We start from the raw sequence: 18298 nt of genomic DNA on the forward strand, positions 1-18298 counted from the left end.
AGGAACAAGATTATGAAGTTGTGACAGATCCCCCTCAGCCTGCATCATTTTGTAAAATCACTCTCATTTAAAAAATGTTAAATTAGATTTCTCCTAGATAAATATCTAGTTTTCCCTTTAATGAAATGAGATGTTCAAATACCATACTTAAGTTATTTTTGCATATATGATTTTTTTTGGTATTTTCAAGAAAGCAATTACATGCTTTCCCTATATTCATTAATTCTTTCATTAGACAAACATTTTCTGTGGACAGATGCAGATGTAGGTGCTGGCCTCACAGAGACAGCATGACAGCTGAACAGCACAAGCTCCCAATTTGTGGAGCAACAGACACGTACAAAGACTAGTCTGACGTGAGAGGACAGCGCCCAACCTCAGGGAGGAATGAAATGCTCTGGAAACACCAGAGATACAGTCTAGGGGAGCATCCCCAAGGACAAGGCTGCTGAACTGAGTCAGGAAGGTTGCAGGGGGGTGGGAAGAAGCTCCAGAGAGAGGGAGAAAGGACGCAGCTGTGAAGAGGCTCAGGGTTGGGTATATGAGGTTGGGATGTGGTGGTGGGCAAAGGTGGTTCAGAAAGGGCTGGAGAAAAAGTAGCAAAACTCAGGGGAAGTCATGAGAAGGAGTGTGGCTATGCCTCAGGAGGCGGTAGGAACAAACAATAGTCCTAGGCATTTGTGTTACAAGATCAGGTGTTCGATTAAGCGTCTTCTCTATCCGAAGGGCGGCGAATGGGGGGCTATAAGGCTAGAGGCTGATCCAGTGTCGCAAGTGAGAGATGATCGAGGCCCACCCTGAGGAAGGGGCTGGGAGGACAGAAGGGGGGACCATGGTGATGGAGGCAGGCAGGGGTGAGGACTCGAGAAAGTCGGAGTCTTTTCTGCTTTGGGCACCTGAGTTAGGGGTGAAATTACTTGCATCTGAGCAGGTGTAATTATTTGATTAGGTGACAGCGGGAGGAGACCAGTTTTTAGCAGGTTTTATTTGAGAAGACTCTGGGACATCTGTTGTTAGACTCAGAGTGGTTGCCCACTGGGGCAGGGGTGAGTCACAAAGGGGGACAAGGATGCCAGATGTTGATGCCCTCAAGCACTGGGCACCAGGTGGCTCAGGTCAGGAGGAGCCACGGCCCCACTCTGGCAGCAAGCAGGGCTGGCTTCCAGCCCTGTGGACCGGAAAATCATCATTTGGCACAACTAAAAACTCTGGAAACATTTTCCTTTCTTCTCATCCCCATCCCCTCCACACAGAGAAGTTTGTGACAGACCTCTGAAGGCCAGCCTTAAGTCCCCAGGGACCCTGAATTAATCCTCCTTGTTACAGACGCAGAAGTGGAGCAAGGGAGGACTGGTGCAGGCAGAGAAGGGTGGAGAAGAGAGGGGGGCAATGCTCCCAGTGACGGAGGGAGACTCAGGAGAGCCCAGCCTAGCGCTGACTGGGGAGAAGGGAGAGGGGAGCCTTTGAGTGTCCCCCCCCCGCCCCACCCAGAATGTGACCGTATCAGAGGCTGAGGAAACACCCATACAGATCAAGCAGATCCATGTGTGTTTATCGTGCATATTTAATTTTTTGAGCAAGATCTCCCTTCTGAGGCTTCCCCCTCCATGCACACAATAAATCACTGTGTTAGCAATCAGGTTACGTTGCGATAAGATGTTCAAGGTGTACTTGGTCTGTATTTTTCCTACCATCCTCCCCCAACCCTCTATCCCAACCGGCCCTGACCCCCCTCTCAGGGTGCCTACCGAGTCTTCACCAGTAGCACCTGCTTAAAGCACATGATTCTGAAAGTCCGGCGGGATGCACGCAATTTCGAACGCTACCAGCACAACCGTGACTTGGTGAATTTCATCAACATGTTTGCAGACACGCGGCTGGAACTGCCCCGGGGCTGGGAGATCAAAACGGACCAGCAGGGAAAGGTGAGTGTGACTGACAGGTGGGCCTTTCAACAGAGAGCTCTTTATCTGAAGAAGACCCATGAGAAAGTGAGGGGTGGGGGAGATGAGTGAGGACAGGGAAGTCTGTGTCTCAGAGATGTGCCATCAGCTACCAGGGGGAAGAGAGGTTCCCATCCTGCAGCAGGGTTTCTGTCCTGCAGCATCCCCAGCCTCTTGCCCCCTGATGCCAATAGCATCAACACCAACTTGGGATATTGCTAGATGTTCCCTAGAGAGCAAATCATGCACAGTTGAGAATTGCTGCCTATGTGTTTGGAAATTGAAACCAGAGTCTGTTCAGTGACCTTTCTATTGTTATGCCTCCATAGACAGCTAACTCTCAGGGAATGAGATTATTAGTTAAGTGGGAATGACGTTATTAGATTACTTGTGGTGATTTTCCTAATAAGCCTTCAGTTCTCATTAAAACAGCCTGGCAAATGGAAGGGTATCTTGGGCCCATGTGATGTTACTGGCTTGCATATTGCCTTTGTGTGACCTTAGCCAAAACTGATCTTTCCCAGGGATGCTTTGGAAGCCTCACTGAGTTTGCTGCAGCAAAAATGTTCTTTCTTAATCATCACCAGTCACATCAATGTATTTATAGGACAGGTCAAACAGTTTATGAAAGACTTGTTTCTGTGTAATTTTGGGAGGGGGGGTGGAGGCCTGTGGTAGAGAGAATGCCTCCCTTTTTTAGGGTCAAAGGAATCAGAAATTTTGTCAGTAGACATGTCTCAGTCTCTGCGATGTTCAGTGTGCCACAGTCCCCCAAAGTGGGCTGATTGGGTGCCGTTGTCCCCTGGGAACCACAGATTCCTCCCCACAAACCCCTTAGCATGTCTCAGTACCTGTACTCTCTGAAGTGTGTGGAGAAAGAGTGTCCACTAATGCAAGTCTGTTAGCTTAGTAAGTCTGTATGACCGGCTCCTGTGTAGTTGGGTGAATTGGAAAAGGGTCTGGGGTGGGGGGTGAGCTTTGTGTAGTAGAAAAACCTCGAGAGCCAGAATCTGCTCCTAAGGACCTTCTCTTTTACTAGGTGTGTCCTCCACTTGGGAGAATGACAGTGATTTATGCTGGGAGGACCTGAGGTTGTGTGTTAGGGTGGGAAATAAATCCTGAGCCAGACAGAAAGCAAAGGAGCCAGAGTGCACGTGCCTCATCTTGGTGGTCTGTGGTCACCATATTTACATTATTCCTTAACTAAGTTGTCAAGAGTATACCACTAAGGGGGCGCCTGGGTGGCTCATTGGGTTAAAGCCTCTGCCTTCGGCTCAGGTCATGATCTCAGGGTCCTGGGATCGAGCCCCACCTCGGGCTCTCTGCTCCGCAGGGAGCCTGCTTCCTCCCCCTCTCTCTGCCTGCCTCTCTGCCTACTTGTGATTTCTCTCTCTGTGTCAAATAAATAAAATCTTTAAAAAAAAAAAAAAAGTACACCACTAGGAATCAGTGAACAGAAAGTATCATTATGGTTTATTATGCAAATAGCACACTAATGCAAACAACTTGCTTAGCCCAGATTTCCATAACACCCTAAGTGCATACAGCTCTCACACTAGGATGCAAACAGCCAGAGACCCAGCAGAATGCCAGGAAACCCCCCCAGTGCCGTCAGCCCTGTTTCTCCAGGGTGTATCACACTAGCAAAGAAACACAGTAGCTGAGACATGCGCCAAGAATTTTAGTCATTTTGAAATGTGTATTAGGGAATTTCTGGCAAAACATTTTCCCCCTAATTTTGTTCAGTGATATGGTACCCTATATAAGAAAGAAGGAAGTCTGAATCTAAAATGAGAGGGCTTGAATTCTGCTTTCAGTTATGACACAAACCAGCTGTGTGACTAGATACACACACATAAACTGGTCTAAGTCTTTACTAATTGAGCACATACAGACTCAGAGATGGCAAACAAAACTTCTAAGAAGCATACTGTGCACTGAATTTTTGCAGGGGTTGGCGGGGGGGGGGAGTAGCCTTCAATTAAAAATGTATTATCACAATCCATAGGGTAGAGAGCAACAGTGAAGGATAGTGGGGACTACCCCATTCCATTCTAAACACGTGACCATGAGCAAGTTCCTTTACTGCTCTGAGCCTCACTTTGTCCGTCATAAAGCAGCAATAATTACTATTGCCTTCATGCCAGTTATTAAGAGTAAATAAGTGAATATGGGCATCCATGATAATAGAATAGATTAGTAATTCCTGCTGTTCTTCCTCTTGATGCTGTGGGAATTGTCCAATCCAAAAAAATGCAACATCGGACTGGCAACTGGAGAAAATACAAGAACACCTCATTGCTAAAGCCCATGGATGATGGGAATAGGTTGACAAGAACATTTGTGGACTGTCTCCTACAGGCTCACCTCTCTGACTTGGAAAGAATGTGTTGCACAGGAGTCTGGGATCTAGGAACAGCGGTCACTGAGAAATCAGGGAGTCATAGCTCTCTATGCAAAAGACATTTTCACAGATGGCCAGAGAAGATTCCAGAATGCCACAGCACCTTCTGGTTCCTCATTCTAGCCAATCTGCTTCTTGCTTTATTGACGTGTGCAAAGACAACAGCCTTTGTTTTTAGTGTACACCATGGTGGGCATAGAAGACCAGGGCTGGCTGTTCGATGTCTTTGAATGCATGATCATCCCCACAAAGGGGTTCAGGGACAGTGCTCTGAGAGTGGCACCACTTCAGGAGGACCAGAGTGAAGGCCCAAATGGCATCTGACTCATCCATTGTCTTGGAAGTCTGAGAAAGGAGGCCACAGCCTTCTGCCAGCTTCGGTAGAGATTGGATGTGGACCTTAAGTAGGTTCCAGGCTTGAGTGAGGGGGAGGCTTATCATCCAGAGAGGGCGTGGGGCTGCAGATGGTGGGGCAGGGGAGGGTCTGCCTGTGGCCGGCATGCAACAGAGGCATCCTCTACTAAGGAATGAACACACAACAGCAAAATAAACAGGAACCTATGAAGAGAGCCACTACTACATGAAGGAAACAGAACCTTTGAGGAAAAAAACATCTTACAGTATAATTTCCTTCAGAAAATAGAAGAATTTAAAAGGTACCTGCCAATCATACACAAGATGGTTTAGGAGCACGTGGTTTCTATTGAGCAAGAAGAAGTAAGAAGAAGCAGCCACAAACTGAGAAAAGCTGAGAGGAGACAGATGTAAGAAAACAGAACTACCATATGATCTGGAAATCCGAAAGAATTGAAATCAAAATTTCAAAGAGGTACCTGCATTGCTATGTTTCTTGAAGTGTTAGTCACAATAATCAGGCAACCTAAATGCCCACTGACAAATGAATGGGTAAAGAAAATGTGGTGTATAAGAAGGGAGGTAGGGGGGTGTTAAATGGTGATGGGGGTTAAGGAGTACACGTGTTAGGAGGAGCATTGGGTGACGTATGTGAGTGTCGAATCACAATATTGTACACTGGAAACTAATGTACTGTATGTTAACGAGCTGGAGTTAAACTAAAAACTTTAAAAAAGGAATGTTTGTAAATGTATGTACAGAAGCATATGGAACTAGAACTGCTCCTAACTCAGTGAAACTGCACAGTGCATAATGTGTCTATCAAGTAGCATCTTCCATTAAGATATTAGTGTTAAACAGGTGTTGGCGAGGATGCAGAGAAAGGGGAGCCCTCTTGCACTGGTGGTGGAAATGCAAACTGGGGCAGCCACTCTGGAAAACAGTATGGAGGTTCCTCAGGAAGTTAAAAATAGAGCTACCCTACCATCCAGCTATTGCACTACTAGGTATTTACCCAAAGAATACAGAAATACTAATTCAAAGGGATACAGGCCCCCCCAGTGTTTACAGCAGCAGTGTCAGCAATAGCCAAAGTATGGAAACAGCCCAGGTACCCATCAACTGATATACAGTGCAATGTTACCAACCATAAAAAGGAATGCAATCTTGTCAGTTGCAAGGAGGTGGATGGAACTAGAGTGCATTACGCTAAGCAAAATAAGTCTTGTCAAAGACAAATACGGTGTGATTTTACTTATGTGTGGAATCTAAGAAACAAAGTAAAAAGCAAAGGGCAGGGGAAAAGAGAGGCAAGCTGAGAAAGAGACTCTTAACTATGGAGAACAAACTGATTTTGTTTTTTTATTAGTATGCTAGCACCATATACTCATCAGTAGTTTTTTGATGCAGTGTTCCAAGATTCATTGTTTGCATATAACATGCCGCGCTCTGTGTAATACGTGCCCGCCTTTTCAAACTCAACACCCAAAACACTGGTGGTTCCTAGGAGGGAGGTGAGTGGGAGGGGAAGGGGGAGATAGGTGATGGGGATTGCCCAGTGAACTTGTAGTGAGCCCCAGGTGTTGTATGAAAGTGTTGAATCGCTGTACTGTACACCTGAAATTAATATGATACTATGTCTTAACTGGAATTCGAAAACTTACTTAAAAAAGAAAATGTGGTATATACATATAGTGGAACATTATTCATTGTTCCTTAAAAATGAAGGATGAACCTGGAGGACATTATGCTCCATGAAATTAGCCAGTCACAGAGGGTCAAGTACTGCATAATTCCCCTTACGGGAAGTATTTGAAATAGCCTCAGAGTGACAGAGCAGGATGGCGGTGACCAGGGCTGGGGCAGGAGGAAATGGGGAGTTTGGGTTCAATGGGTGCAGTTTCAGTTATACAAGATGAGTAAGTTCTAGAGACCCACTGTACAGCCTTGTGTTAACAACACTGTTCTGGGGGTGCCTGGGTGGCTCAGTGGGTTAAAGCCTCTGCCTTCGTCTCAGGTCATGATCCCAGGGTCCTGGGATCGAGCCCCGCATCAGGCCCTCTGCTCAGCAGGAAGCCTGCTTCCTCCTCTCTCTCTGCCTGCCTCTCTGCCTACTTGTGATCTCTGTCTGTCAAATAAATAAATAAAATCTTTAAAAAAAAAAAAAAAACAACACTGTTCTGCTCTGTGCACTTAATACCATACGGCTGAAATTTTGTTAGAGAACAGTGATTAAGTCTCACATGTTCTTCTACAATTAAAAAAAAAAAAGGCTGAAAGTAAACATTTTAAAATCACAAGAAAGAGCAACATGTAATAGCATAGGGATAAAACCAAGCAGAACTGATGCTATATAAAAATCAGATCACTGAGAGAAAACATGGAAACTGTTGTCTCTCAAAAAAAGTGAGGGAAGAAACCAGATCGCAAACACGGAGGGGTAAGTTAAAAATAATAAATAAATAATAAAAGCAAAAAGACCATATCTTACTTTCTCAGCCAGGCCTGTCCTCACCATTCTATTTAATACCAAAAGCACCCAAGATCCCCAACCCATGTGCTCCCCCATATAAGTTATATACTTGTTAGATTTATTGTTTTGTCTGTATCTCCTGACAGAATTTTGAGAGCAGGGATCTTTGCTCGTTGATGAAACCCCAAGGGCTTAGAATATTCCTAGCATATAATTACCACTCAGTTAAAATCTCTGTTGGGGAATGGCTTATGGATGTTCCTAAAGAAGAAACCAGAATAATAGGTAGAACAACAAAAATTAAATTCAGAATATAAAAATTCACTTATTAAATATTGAAAATAAAATTTTGTGCTCTAAAATAAATTATTCAGGTAGGCAGATTAATGGGGCTCACTGAGCTATATTAAAATTAATTAAAATTCTATATCTTCACATACTCTGGAATTGTCTTTAAATGGGGATTTTTTAAAAGTCTTATCAGTATATAGCCATGATAATATGAAAGTTACCTTAAAAAGAATAAAAATCAGGCAAGCTTAAAATTTTCCATCCATGAAACTCAACTACAGAAATTCACAGAGCAAGGAGTACAGGTTATTGATGAGAAAAATTTGCAGCCCCCAAATTCTATATCCAAACAAATTGGTGTCATTCAAGTGTGAAAATACTAGGAAAACCACCTTACATGCAGGATTTCAGAACTCACTGTACTCTCTTGCCTGTCCAAAGAAAACACCAAAAGCCATTCCCCCAATGACTTACAAATGAAGCAGAACAGGAAATCAATAATGGAGAAAACAGTATAAAAGGGCCTTAGTGGTGAATATTTAAATCAATCAAATATATGAATGTAAGTGTAAATAATTGTTAAAATACTTTAAAATATTTTGAAAAAGATTCAATAAAATATGGGAGAATATGTATAAGAAAAATAGAAAAATTGAATAACAACTATCTGAATCATATTCCTAACCTAAAATAAAATAGACGAGGGAAGAAGGCCGGTGAACAGGGCAGGGAAAGTTGTACTAATGTTCATAGTTGAGTAATTTGAAAAACAATGGCTAAATATAGTTACTTGATCAACTTAGAAGGCAACTGTTTGTACCATTGAAAGCAAGATTTTTCTGTTTCAAATTTCTACCAAAATAAGACCAAGCAAAATATGGTTTACATAGCAAAATACCCCAAAAATCCACCAGGAAGCAAAAAAAATTGTAAATAACCAAAATAAAGTAACAAAAGTACAGCCAAGCATAATAGTCTTAGTGATAGGTATACCAAAAAGGAAGACATTTTCAGATTTGGTAACAAACAGATCCAGCTTACTAAAAGACATACCCAAGAAATGATTCAGAGTTTAAAAAATAAAAGAATAAATATTAATAGAATGTAAAAACCATAACAAGAAAAACCATGGTATATTAATATCATAGAAAGCAGAGTTCAAATTCACACCATTAAATGGAGTCAAAGTAAGATTTTTTATAAATCAAAGGCACAACTAAAATAAAGATTTGTTATTCATATATATTATGAGCCAAATAGCATCATATCATATATAAAGAAAACTAAAAGAGAAATACAAAAAGAAATGAAATAAATGCATGGTAGGAAAATGAGTTTTGTATCTATCAGTTTGACAGAAGGACAAAATAAGTCAGGATTTTAAATAATATAGTTTTGGAATAATGGATATATATTATTTTGTTAAAAATAGACCTTATGTAGACCTTAATTACATACAATTTTTATTTGTCAATTATACCTCAATAAGCATAGAAAAAATAGAAGTTATATGAATGGATAAACAAAATGTGGTATTATCCATACAATGGAAGATTATGCATCTTTGAGAAGCAGTGAAATTCTGACACATGCTACAGCATGAATGGACCTTGAAAATATCATGCTAAGTTAAACAAGTCAGAAACAAAAGGACAAATACTTTATCTCACATGAGGTATCTAAAAATAGTGCAATTCATAGAGATAGAAAGTAGAATAGAGGTTCCCATGGTCTGGGGGAAGAAAGTAATGAGGAGTTTGTCTTTAATGAGTACAGAGTTTCAGTTTAAGAAGATGAAAAACTTCAGGAGATGAACAATGGTGATGGTTATGTGACAATGAGAATGTATTTAATCCCACTAAACTGTATACTTAAAACTGATTAAAATGGCAAAATTTGCGTTTTGTACATTTTACCACAATTTTCTTTAAAAAGAAAAAAACAGTTTACAACTCCTTTATGAGATCCTTGGAGCTTTGTTTTATAGCACAAAGAAAACAGAAGAGCATAAAATACTCATGTTGCATTCCATGGCCGTAAGCAATAGAGCTAAATTTTAAACAACAAATTTAGAGTCAGTCAGGAAACGACATACTGTATGATTTCACTCCTGTGTGGAATTTAAGAAATGAAACAGATGAACATGGGAGGGAAAAGAGAGACAAACCATAAAACAGACTCGTAATGATAGAGAAGAAACTGAGGGTTGATGAGGGTTGATGACAGCAGGTGGGATGAGCTAACTGGGTGATAGGTATTAGGAGGGCACTTGTGATGAGCACCGGGTATTTTTTCTAAGGGATGAATCACTGAATTCTACTCCTGGAATCAATTAATATTGTACCACATATTAATTAACTAACCCATAAAACTGTGAGAAAATGTTTGGCTTCCCCTGTAAACAATAATTCAGCACCATTTACCATTCAGCATTTCTAAGGGGTCTTTCAAATACTCCACATTTATAAAGTCCATGAAAAGCACTCATGGACTTATGATGAGGATAAGAAGGTAATTTGTTAATATAGACCAATAAACAAATTTTTTCTAATTTTAGCCCAGTGATTAACTCAACTTTTAGGAATTTATACTAAAGAATTGCCACATATGCACAGATAACAATAAACCCATTTAACTTTAATTTATAAACTTGCAGGCATATAGTTCAGTAATAAAAAGACCCTTCAAATATTGACTTCAGCTTATACTTGTGTGTTTAAAATCTCATGTTATAGAAACACGTTGATAAATGTTTTTTTTTTTTTAACTCACATTTTTTCTTCTTCAGATTCTTTACTCATCTTTTCGATGTCACTAGTGCCACTTTTGAAACACCAAACCCAGTTTTTTAGGGCACATCATATTTAGTCCCATCCAAATTGGACATACGGATTTTTTAACTTTTATTTTATATTTCTAAGATTTTATTTATTTATTTGAGAGACAGCACAAGCAAGGGGAGGGGCAGAGGAAGAAGGAGACTTCCCACTGAGGGTAAGTCCAACTAGAGACTGATCTCAGGACCCTGAGATCACGACCTGAATAGAAGGCAGATTCTTAAGGGACTGAGCCACCCAGATGCCCGCAAATAGGCCTTTTTGAATCTGTGTGGGATGCTGTCCTGGGAATTTTACAGCAAGTCACAGATACTGAGTCACATGATATTAGGGGAGTTAATCTCCTACATCCTGTGGAGGTAACTTTTGGTCCCCATAATGAAACCACTTCCTGTATCACTTTTTATAGAGCTCTTTAACAAAAGAGACTTGTTTGCAAGGACATCTAATACTTGAAATTATAAGCTCATACTTCCCAAGAATAATTTTTACATCTGTATTTGACTTGGATTACCTCTGTAAGGTGGCATCCGAGTGTGTCTACAATGAACATTGATTGAGGTCTTTAAGAGGAAGTCACCTTCACCAAACATTACATTTTGTTCAAGATAGTATTTGAAAGATTGTTTAGTAGTACAAAAGGGTTTTTTTTCCTGAGAAGGTACCAATTTTATGAGAGGTAATTTTAAAGAATAACTTTTGTCACATATTGGGACATGTACAGTAATCAGACATGCTGCAAAGGTTTATGAACAAGAATGTTTATTGAAGCATTATTTTTAAAAAAGTAAAAAAGTAAAATATCCAGTGATAGAGGGTACCAAAATTACTATACATCCAGCAAGCTATATACCTGCTAAAATTGTATTAAAAGAATGTCTGATAACTTAAGGAAATGCTCATAAAATAGGAGATGGAAAAAAAATCTTCTAATAAAACTGTAGGTGCCGATGTGGGGAAAATATGTAGATATTTGTATATTTGCATGAGAAAAGAAAAAACTGGTGGAAAGGTCACCATAATATTTTGATGATTACCCTTGGATTGTGAAATTTGAGGTAATTTTTATTTTCTTCTTATTTTTTTATCCTTTTAAAAATTCTTCTCAATGAGACTGTGCTAATTCTATAATCAAAGAAAGAGACTTTGTTTTTAAAATAAAATGTTTCATGAATTATTACTAGTGTTATTTTAATACATTGAAGGCTCTATTTCTCTTACTTTCCATGGTGAGTAAAGTGTTATGACCAGGAGTCTATAAGTCCGCAGTGTGAAGTGTTTATCAGTGACTGGCATGCCCCCGTCTTCCATCGTTTTGAGCAGATAAAAAGCAGGGTCAGAAATAAACTTGAAGACTGGGCGCTGTAGCACTCCCTTACTTTATTGACCTCACTCTGGCTCATTCTCATGCAGTGTGCTTTTTTACTGGTCTATCTACAGTCTTTCTTCGTGGACCACAACAGTCGAGCTACCACTTTCATTGACCCCCGAATACCTCTTCAGAACGGGCGTCTCCCCAACCACCTGACCCACCGACAGCACCTGCAGAGGCTTCGGAGCTACAGCGCTGGAGAGGTAACCCCCCCGCCTCCCCTCCAGGCTCACAGTTCCACAGGCCCTGCTCCATTTTGGTGACTGGAATCTAGGATTGCCTGCTCTCCAAGGGCTCTGCTCTATCCCCATGGTCTTTAGAAGAATGCGGAGTCAGGGACACCCACTGAACTCTGTAGACCCATCTTCAGACCGCCTTCTTTCTGCCTTCCATTTTGTCCTAACAGTCGCCACTACAAAGATTATGTCTAGCTTAAGGGACGAAATGGAAAATGCAGGCTCAGGAGACCCGCACACCAGGCCTGCACTGTGCTTCCTTAGGCGGGCCAGTCACATGTGATTTCCTAAACGATCCTAAGGATATGACTGACATTAAACCTTGGGCTCTTCATAGATCCCAGAGAAGACATCAGTACCATAGACATACATGGACCAAAAACTGGGGGGGATCCACTGGGGACATGAATACTCTTTCTGCATCCTACCACGTGCTCTTTCCTGTTTATATCTTTAGTCACTGCCTATGGTCACCTTCCACTGAATCGTGAAACCATCCTTCTTAAACATCATGGGCATTGTCTTTCTCAAGTACAATCTCTTTATCCCATACCCTTTCCTGGCCTCCCTTCTCAAACCGAAACTCCAAACATAGCTCTTTTCTACTTCTAGTCCATTCCTGGCAATACTTTGAGTAAATCCCTCATTGATGTTTCCCAGGTATCGGTACCATCCTGGAGACCAGCAGGATCTCAGGAGGTGGTGGCCACTGAGAACCGTTTCTCGTAAAACAGGCTGTCGTGCTGGATTACAATGAGGCAAAAAATGAAGTAGTACAGGGTAAAAGAGGAAGTGTGTGTGTGTGTGTGTGTGTGTGTGTGTGTGTCTCCCCACTGCCCCCACATCATTCCAGGGAGAACTAGGGTGAATGTCTCAGGAGAAATGGGGAAAATAACAATCCACCTGGCAGCCTCAGACAGCACGTCTCAAGGGAAGAGCCTGTTCCTGACGTATTGGTACCAGTTTACTACTCTTTTAGGGGAAGCATCTGTATCCTGACAGGCCTAACTCTTCCCAACCGAGGGCGCTCACAGTATAATGCCAGTGTGAGAAAATGGATTTCCCTTTCATGGGTCATCTTGGGTTTTGCTTTAGGATGCTGCTGAAAACATGCTGATTCTTTCATTCTGTGTATATGTAAAATGTGCACCTGGCCATGCAGAGAAAAATATTACGCTTTCCCCCAGGTTACGTGGGTGTCAGGAGCACAGATAGCAGACACTCTGCAGCTGCCATGCTCGCAGGCGACAAAAAGCAGCACCCAACGTCCCAGCTCAACAGGCATTGATTATATCCCTCTCTGGTGGCACTTACTTATAACACTTCAGAAAGGATGGCATAAAATCAAGATTTATTTAAGTGGATAAACTCAAGATTCTGAATCAACTTGAAACATGCCATTTAATTTATTTAAAATATCCAAGGTCTTTAGTATTATTAAGGCGATTTCGTCGTTACGAGAGATAAACCACATTTGATAAAAGAAACTGAGTCCTGAAGTCAGGTTCACTGTCAATAAAACAAAAAGGTAGGTTCCTCCTACCTCCTACCTACTACCTAAGGTAAACCCCCTAAAGATCTAGATCTCTTACATTTATAAGAAAGTAGTCTGAAAATACAAGTATTAAAACATTTCTGTTGAAATGAGATTCAAGTCATGAGTGCCACTTGCGTTACCTGTTTTTTGTTTTTTTAAAGATTTTAATTATTTATTTGACAGACAGAGGTCACAAGTAGGCAGAGAGGTAGGCAGAGAGAGAGGAGGAAGCAAGCTCCCTGCTGAGCAGAGAGCCTGATGCAGGCCTTGATCCCAGGATCCTGAGATCATGACCTGAGCCAAAGGCAGAGGCTTTAACCCACTGAGCCACCCAGGCACCCTCAGTTGATCAGGTTTTTAAACCCATCCCATCCCTCCGCACATCCCCTGGTAGCTTTGCGCTGACACAAGGAGAAACAGAGAAAAGCTGGGAGGCAGAGAATTGCTCATCCGGTTAGCATTCCAGAGAAAACAAAGACCCAAGCTCTATGAAAATCAGTATCTGATTCGCCCTGCTGTGAAAGCCCAGAGCCCAGGGAGTGAAACAACAGGAGGATCTTGGTATAAAAATAGGAGGAGGGGGGTGGTGGGAAATGTTAATTGTGTTTGCTGTGATATTATTTTGCTCAGCAAACATTGATTAAGTGCATGGCTTGCTATGAGCACTGTGGAATGCAAAGAAGTATGAGATATGATCCCTGCCGGGGGGGGTTTTATAGCCTGTGTTTGAAGCCAGGCCAGAAAACACAGAGTAGAGTACCAAGAACAAGTAAAATATGATTGAGTGCCAAGAGAGGTGTTAGGACAAGTGCCACAGAAGTTCAAAAGAGGCCAAGGAAAGACATCTTTACAGTTAATGTACTTGACCTAACCCTAGTATCTAGCCAGGTACAAAGGAAGAGGAAGGGCAACCCCACAGAGAGCCCGCATGAGCAGAGGTACAGCAGTAGGGTCAAGAAAGGGCAGTAAAGAGACAGCAAATATTTCACTGTGACCAGAATAGGGTTTCCACTTGCATTTTGTCTTGGTTTTTTAAAAGCTTTGAATGCCGTATGGTTGACACTTCCCCATGAGCCCACTGAATGATTTTTGAGAGGAATAACATGATGGTTTTTGTGGAAAAGTGGCTTTAGAGGAGAAGACGATTGGCATTTTGAGGACACTTCTCTAATGTGTGGAATTGTCCCCTGCCATTGCAGGACCTTTTTTCCTGCTCACATCCATTAACTGTCAGGAGAGCCCTCACCTCAGCCATCACTATGACAACGGAAACAAACAAACAAACACCAAAATACCTCTAAGCATTTTCAAATATTCCCATGTGGTCATACCACTTTAGTTAAGAATTGTATTTTATAGTCAGGCAAACTTAAAAATCAGAAACTCAGCTCACACAGGGAGTTCCAGACCACAGTTCAGATCTAACTCCCAGTCCAGTGTACACTAGTATTTTAGAAAACAGACAATGGCGGCCAGGAAGAGGAAAGAAAGGAGTGATCTGCAAGAGAAGGGCCCATTAGAGGCCACTGGAGGTGGCCAAGAGACCCAAGACAAAGAACACCCCTTGGGAAGAAGACTGCAGAGGTCAGGAGGTGGGAGGAAGGGGTACCTGGGACTTCAGTTGCAGATGGAGTCTCAGCCCCGGCTTTGCCACCGAGGAGGTGTGTCACTCCTCCTTCCTTTCCTTTCTGGGGCCTCAGGTCCCTCATCTGCAGGGGACACCAGGGGACTAGATGGCTGGCTCTGTGATTCTCAGTCTGTGAGCCTCGTGGCACATTAACAACACACAGCTGAGATGAACAGGAGAGCCAGTTGGGGAGGATGGCGGGTTTGCTCTTGGGTAAGTTAGACAGTGAGTAGGAAAGCAGTAGGCTATCCAATTTGAAATGACAGTTAAGCAGATGGAAATATGAGACTCGGGAATGATCAGTGAACTGTTTCCATAATCCGTGGTTTTTCCATGTCACATGTCAGGATTACTGTTGGATTTGCTATAGATGTTTCTTAGGCCACAACCTTAGGAATCAGTATTTTCTGTTTCACCTTCATGAGCCACTCCCTTAAGTGCTATTCAGCACTGAATGTTTTATCAATTTTAAAGACAGAATTGAAATCAGCTCCTATATTCAGGATCCTAAATGGTAGAAATTTCCCTCAAGCCCCTGTGATAGGTTATTAACAGAAGCACTGTCACATTTCTTTTAGATTTTTTTTACTTCAAATGAAAAATTTTCAGGCATTTTGCTGAAAGCAGTTATCAGGAATACAGTAGTTTATGCATAAAAAGATCATGATTTGATGCTTTAGCCTGCATTTTAGTACAGTGTCACGTTGTCTGCAATATACCAAAAAAAAAAAAAAAAAAAAAAAAGGTGTTAACAGAACAGGCCTAACTCTTCCCATAATGTCCAAATGGAAATGGACACAGATAAATGGAAAGAGCGTATTGGGCTATAAATATTGGGTTCCATCTCTTGTGAGGAAATCACTAACAATCACATTTGTCTTGTAACAATAAGGAAGGGTACATAATTTTTATTTCTTTTAACACCTTATTTTGGTCAGGTTAGAAAGTCATTAGTCATAGGGAAGTTCTGGAAGGGTACACACCAAAAAGGATAATAGTAATTGCCTCAGGGAAGGGCAGGGATCTGGTAGAGAAGAGAAACCGACTTTTCACTTTGAAAGCAGAGGTCACTCTGGGTCATTCTTCGCAGGGAGCTTTTTTTGATGGTAGAAGTTATTACAGTGGCTCTGATGACACAGAGAAGTCATCATTCGGGAAGCTTGCCTTTGGGGAAGGTAACTTCCTTACCACTTCTAAAAACTGGGAATTTTCCTCTTGATTCCATGTAACCTATATGTGGTTATAGGTTTTACTGGAAGTTTATAGAATTCAGACACTTATGAAAATAAAGTTTTGAATCAACAGTAAGTAAAGAGTGTAGAAAACACAGACACAGACAGGAAAGAAGTTGAAAGGAGAGTATAATATCCCATCTGGAGACACTTCTGGTCTACACAGAAATAAAAAATTGAATCATGTTGTCTATGGTTCTGTATCCTGCTTTACCAGTACAATACCCTGGAGACGGTTCCCATGCCATTAAAATTCTTCTGTATTTTAATCATATGAATCTACTGTAATTTAGCTCAAGCCTTCCTTTGTAATTATGTTTATTATTCACTTTCACTATTATAAATATGTTGAATGACTCAAGCATAGATCTCTCTCTTGTTTCCTTAAGATAATTCTGAAAACTCTGTTAACGATCTACTTTCAGAATACAAAAGGAATCTAGAGATGAGTGCAAATTCATTACTTGGGCTTTTCCTCTGAACTCAATATTTTATCATTAGGTCTCCAGCATTTTCAAAGAGAACGTTAGCTGATTATTAACCCAAACTCAGTCTAAAACCTGCAATTTCAATCAGGGCTTTAAAAAAACCACCAGTTTACATTTCTAAATTGCAACACAGAAGAGAAGCTTGTTTACCAGTTACTGAAAACTATTTTCTGAGCATTTTTTTTTTTTTCTGGAGAGCTAAATGTTTGAAGTTTTCACATTTGCAATTATGATTAAAGCTATCTCAACATCAAAAGGAAAAGAAATCTTTAAATTAGTTCCTACTGCAAACTGGGTTTTAGCCAGTCATAGAATAGTCATGGCATGTCTGGGGAGAGAGGTGGGCCCTTGTGCAAGAGCGGGGGTGTCCCTTCTTTGTCTGTCTCACACACACACACACACACACACACACCTGTGAGAAACTCAGTAACACAAAAAGTGTCAAATGCACTTCAGTGAGTCATGTAATTTTGGTTTTAAATAGAAAATCCATTTTTCTAGTCATTTTCAGTAGTTAGGAAAACAAATGTTAGCATCATGTTTGCGGTGAGATCCAAATCAGGTCACTCAGCTGATGCCAGACATTCCTCAGGATGGACCATTTAGTACTGCTTTAGGGGTACAAGGATTCTAGCACATAGTAAACTCTAGACTGATCTCAAAGTCATTCCCAGCCCTGCTTGAAATTATCTCCATCTCTATAAATTCCTGGCTCCTGGTTGGACAAGCCTGTTTCTATTTAACCCTCCCATCTCTTCTCATCTGTAGGCCCTCTGCTACCTCCTTTACCCTCAGCAGATATCTCTCATGGTTCAGGTACCCCATGAGCCCTCCCTTCCCCCTGTGTCTTTTCTCCACCTCACTCCTAGTTCGCTTGAAGCACATTCATCAGTCAGTCATTGACCTTCAGGGTAGCTGCCCCTCATCTGGTTTCTGAAGTTTTGCCATCAAGCTTAGCTTTGCCAATGAGCAGGCGAGCAGGCAACTTCAGAAGTAGGCACCAGGTTTCCCTAAAACGTATCTGCGACATATGAATTCCCTCCAGCAGCCAGGAATAGAACTGAGCCTCCTCCTGTTTCAGAGTGCCCTTTATTTCGGGGCAAGCCACCAACAAGGGGACGCTTAGGCTCAGGGTGGGGCAGCAGGCATCACTTGAGTTCGGAATACAGCCGTGCCTTCCTGAGGTCTGTTACCAGACCTACTTCCTCAGTTATGTAATACATCATTTAGATAATCTTCAACTGAGCAGTCTTTCAGAGACCTGTCTCTGCAGCATTCAAAATATTTCAAACACATTCAAGCAGACTGATGTAACTCCTTCCAAGAAAAAGAGACCTATCATTTCAGTCCTAGAAGGGCTTTACATATGTATTAATTCAAGGAGAGAGAAATGTAAAGACTCCACGCTGCCTACTTTAATAATCAGCAAACTTTTCTTTCATCACCTTGCACTGGAACCATGTACATGGGACTAGAAAGTGCTGTTGCAGAAGTACTAGCTTCT

General features: G+C 41.5%; 1 protein-coding gene across 4 annotated transcripts in view; it reads left to right on the forward strand.

Moving 5' to 3' along the window:
* The window catches only part of HECW1 (HECT, C2 and WW domain containing E3 ubiquitin protein ligase 1), a 467220-nt gene that overhangs the window by 383851 nt on the left and 65071 nt on the right, over nucleotides 1-18298 (forward strand). For all 4 annotated transcript variants that reach the window (XM_059170590.1, XM_059170593.1, XM_059170591.1 and 1 more), the window contains 2 exons: nucleotides 1740-1925; nucleotides 11743-11877. In XM_059170590.1, the coding sequence (XP_059026573.1) occupies nucleotides 1740-1925; nucleotides 11743-11877 (321 nt within the window). The remainder of the gene's footprint in view (nucleotides 1-1739; nucleotides 1926-11742; nucleotides 11878-18298) is intronic.

Source organism: Mustela lutreola, chromosome 4, assembly GCF_030435805.1.
Source record: "Mustela lutreola isolate mMusLut2 chromosome 4, mMusLut2.pri, whole genome shotgun sequence".
Lineage (NCBI taxonomy): Eukaryota > Metazoa > Chordata > Mammalia > Carnivora > Mustelidae > Mustela > Mustela lutreola.